Source organism: Gekko japonicus, unplaced genomic scaffold, assembly GCF_001447785.1.
Source record: "Gekko japonicus isolate JY-2015 unplaced genomic scaffold, Gekko_japonicus_V1.1 scaffold3422, whole genome shotgun sequence".
Taxonomy (NCBI): Eukaryota; Metazoa; Chordata; class Lepidosauria; order Squamata; family Gekkonidae; genus Gekko; species Gekko japonicus.
The window spans coordinates 35,416-39,439 of NW_015173242.1; the positions used below are offsets into that span (position 1 = coordinate 35,416).

Sequence of the window (4,024 nt, forward strand, 5' to 3'; positions counted from 1 at the left end):
GCGTGAGGAGAAAGTAGGGCGGGTGGGGGGGTGGATGGATGGATGGAGAAACTGCCGCCCCTGCCCGGTAGGTCTGATGCCAGACAGTGGTAGAGAGGAAGGTAATGGAGGGGGGGGGGAAATGGACCTGTCCTGTGCCTGAAGAGGGGGCACAATTAATTTGGAAATAAACGTCTGGGCAGGGCAGGCAGGTCTTTTCTTTTTCCCAACCTCCAATCCCCCCCCCCCAATGACTTTAACTTTAATTGTAATATATGATTGTTTTTATCTTGTTTTATATGTTTTATATACCTTGCCCATGGTGCCCTTAATTGTGAGCCTCCCTGAGCCCGTTCGTGGGGAGGGCGGGATAGAAATATAATAAAATAAATAAAATAAAATGGGCACTCCAAGATCAAACGGAACTTAGCACAAGAGGAGTGGTGCTCTGAGAGGGGTTCAGCCCATTTTATTCCAACCCTTTAATAAATGGTTAAAGGACGGGGGGGAGTGTGGCTTGGCCCCCTCTGCTAAGGAAAGAACTTGGGGGTGGATTGCATGGGAGGTGGGACCCCTAAAAAAAGTGGAAGTTTGAGGACTGCCACAGGACCATCTCTGTCAAGTAAAGCCTTTTGGGAAATGGCTGCTCCCTCCCTACAGAACGGCCCCCTCCCCTTGAAGTACCGCGTCCAGCCGGCCTGCAAGAGGCTCAAGCTCTCCTCCCAGGCCGCCCACTCGGAGTGCACCAACACCAGCGGCGCTTCGGAGTGCGAGTCGGTCAGCGACAAGGCCAACAGCCCGGCCACCTTGCCGGCCACCACCTCCTCCTCGCTGCCCAGCCCGGCCACCCCTTCGCACGGCTCTCCGAGCTCAAACACCACCACCGTGAGCATCCCCGCCTCCGGGGCAGGACAGAACGGCTCCTCGAACTGCCACCAGATGCAGCCCTTGTCCAGCAGGGGGCGCAAAACAATGGTGAACGGGGGACCAGCGACATCCGCTTTGACTTAAAGAAAACGTTTTCATTCGGGTGGGGTGTTCCCCCCCCCTTGGCCAGATCTTCAGTTTTATAAATAAGTATATTATGTGTAGATAAAGGGCAGCGGGGGTGGGGGTGGGGGGAATTATACATACTTAATTTTCTATTAATTGACCTGATTTAATTTAAGAAAAAAAATTGCAAAAGGATAAAAACAATCCCAGTGGTGTATTTTTAAAGCAATGTGTGTCGTCCCCCCCCTTTTTAATTTTAAAAAAATGAAGACGTGCTCGTGTCGTTGCATGCCGGCGTCTGTGTAAAAGCTGCCGCCTTCCTGGTGAGTCTTTCTTCTCTTTTCTCCACCGGGGCCCTCCGTCGGAGCGCGAGGGGGCCTGGAGGTCAGCGAGAGGAAGGGCCGAGGCACGGACCAGGCCCCCAGCCTGGGCTTGTGGTCCGCCGAACCCCACAGTGAGGTTCTTGTGCCCCCTTTGTCCCCTTAACTTACCTCTCCGGCCTCCCGTTCCATAGCTGGAGCCACGGTGCTGCTGCCCGGTGGGCGGGATGGTTTGGCTCCCTGTGCCGGTGGAGCAGGGGGCCGTGACGCCCTCCTCCCGCCCCTGCCTGGGCCCTGCCTCACTCACCGAGCGAGGCAGCTGGGTCGGCAGGGCGAGGGCCGGGTGGGTGGAGAAGCCAAAGGGGGACGTGTCCTGCGGGGCGCCAGTTGAGGAACTGCAGTCTGTTGGGCCAGAGGGAGCCGTCCCGGAGGGGTCGTCCTTTCGGTCTGCTGACGATGGCCAGAAGCCCAAAGAGTTGGATTCGGTGGCCTTGGAGGTCCCTTCCAGCTCTACGATTCTGTGAGTCTTGGAGCGCCTGGCAGGCTCTGGCTCCCAAAATGAATGCGTAGTCCCACAAAGCTCTGCCGTAATGTCATGCCCATTTCTGTCTTCTGCCAACCTGTCCTTTCTTCTGCCAACCTGTCCTTTGGGACGGTCAGGAGGCTCCTTGGCGTCACGTGCAAGTCAGTGCAGCAAGGGACGGGGCAGCTCTGCTTGGGGGCGTTGCTGTTTCTGAGCCAGAATCTGGCTCCGGAGTCCTTCTCAGTCTCGGCTGCCCCAGGGGAGGGGGTCTGCAGTGTCCTTAGGGGGACGAGGGTTTCTGTGCCCACGAGAGTGCGGGCGTGGGGGGGGGACACAACCGCTGCTGCTATAATGTCACACAACTCCCCTTAGAGTCGCGTGGCCACGGAGGGTGTGGCCCGGCGTGCTGAACACCTGTTGGGACGGCACGGCTTGGAGACCCCCTTCACTCAGGGAAGGGGTTGCCTTCCTTGTCTCTGGACTTACCTTGAAACGGTCTCTGCTGCCAGAGCTCCCCCCTGCTGGCCTGGTCGCTGTAGAGTCAGAGACGGCTTCCTTGGAGACCCCTTGCTGGGGTGTGCAAGTCCCATGACAACAGTTGCCAGCCATAGTAGTGAGGGATGGAACCTCCGTGCTTAGCAACTATACGTCTCCGGTGAACAGGTGCTGGGGATCAAGCAGCGGTGTCGGGCAAAGTGGCTGGCCAGGTGCATCCTCTCCAGAAAAGGAAGGGTGCGTCCTTGACTGGGAAGTGTGATGGCAGCACAGGTGTGATGCTTGTTCAGAAGTGTAGGGGAGGCGGGGGGGGCAAGGCTTCCTGTGAGTGGTGGCAGTTGAAGGTCAGGATCCTTGTAATCTTAGCTGTGGCGACTTCGGCCATCTTAGAAGCTGGAAGTTGCATGTTGAGTTCACCGTGGCCAAGACCCGTGTGCCTCCAGCTCACATTACTGTTCCCCCCCCCCTCTCTCTAAGGCAAAGAATGGTTTCCTTGTTTGCTCTGCTTAATTTGAAAGGCCTCGGCAGGGTGCCTTCAGAAGGGAAACTTGCCAAGGTGTCAGGTGGGGGTGGGGGTGTGATTTTTCAGGAAGCTGGAAGGTGCACGTTGAGTTCACCGTGGCCAAGATCTGTTTGCCTCCAGCTCACATTACTGTCCCTCCACCCCCCCCAAGGCAAAGAATGGTTTCCTTGTTTGCTCTGCTTAATTTGAAAGGCCTCGGCAGGGTGCCTTCGGAAGGGAAACTTGCCAAGGTGTCGGGTGGGGGTGGGGGTGTGATTTTTCACTGGGGAAGAGGAGGGGTATCCTTTCTTCTGCTCACTTGTATTTCAAGACTGCCAGGTGGAAACGCACAACTTCCAGTGGGAAGAGTTTTTTTTTCTACCATCCAGTTGAATACCAGCCCCGTCTCCCTGGGGTGGGGGGGCTCTCTCCAGGGCCTCGGACGGAGGTCTTTTCACATCACCTCTTGCCTGATCCTTTTAAGTGGAGGGATGGGACCTGGGACCTTCTGTGTTCAGAGCAGATCCTCTGCCACTGGGCTGTAGTCTGGCGCCAGATCCGTTTCAGGAGGTGGGTCTGCTGGACCAGGCGTGCTGTGCTGCCTGCAGATACAACAGCCCAGGGTTGAAACTTGAGGCTGCTGGAGCCGGACCCCATTTTCAGGGCTGCCAAGGAAGTGGAGTGGAACCACAGAGCCCAGTTTTGCCAGATCTCAGAAGTTAAGCAGGGTCCATACTTGGGTGGGAGACCACCCCTTTGCAAAGGAAGGCGATGGCCCAAACGCCTCCGCTTCTCACTTGCCTTGAAAGCCCCTTGCTGGGGCCGCCACGTCAGCCACACAACCTGACAGTGTTTTGCATGCACCAGCTCCGCCTGGAACGCACAGCTCATCTAGGGTGGGGCTGGGGTTCACAGCATCCGACACCCCGGGGGGTGGCTGCAGTCAGGGAAGAAGGGGGGCTTTTAAAAAAAACTTCAAAAATCATCTTGCAATGTTGTCCTTTCAAATCTGCGGGCAGTCAGTTTGGTGTCGTGGTCAAGTGCGTGGACTCTAATTTGGGAGAACCGGGTTTGATTCCCCACTCCTCCACTTGCACCTGACTGGATGACCTTGGGCAAGCCGTAGTTCTGATAAGAGCTGTTCTTGAAAAAGAGCCGTTTCTGTCAAGAGCTCTCTCAGCCCCACCTGCCTTACAGGGTGTCTGTTGTGGG

At 56.6% G+C, this 4,024-nt stretch overlaps 2 protein-coding genes across 3 annotated transcripts in view; one reads left to right on the plus strand and one right to left on the minus strand.

Annotated features, from left to right (window-relative positions):
- Positions 1-1,052, plus strand: part of PCGF2 (polycomb group ring finger 2) — a 22,262-nt gene extending 21,210 nt beyond the window's left edge. Inside the window, exon 9 of one of the 2 annotated variants that reach the window (XM_015422770.1) lies at positions 640-1,052. In XM_015422770.1, the coding sequence (XP_015278256.1) occupies positions 640-990 (351 nt within the window). In that variant the 3' untranslated portion in view covers positions 991-1,052. The remainder of the gene's footprint in view (positions 1-639) is intronic. The other variant, XM_015422771.1, reaches the window with a different exon arrangement.
- An 80-nt stretch (positions 1,053-1,132) lies between these two features.
- On the minus strand, positions 1,133-3,703 carry LOC107120121. The gene is made up of 3 exons (XM_015422768.1): positions 3,610-3,703; positions 2,052-2,182; positions 1,133-1,959 (listed from the first exon to the last, which is right to left on the minus strand). Exons 1-3 carry the CDS (start codon positions 3,701-3,703, stop codon positions 1,144-1,146), a joined length of 1,041 nt encoding a protein of 346 aa, XP_015278254.1. The 3' UTR covers positions 1,133-1,143.
- Positions 3,704-4,024: the final 321 nt, after the last annotated feature.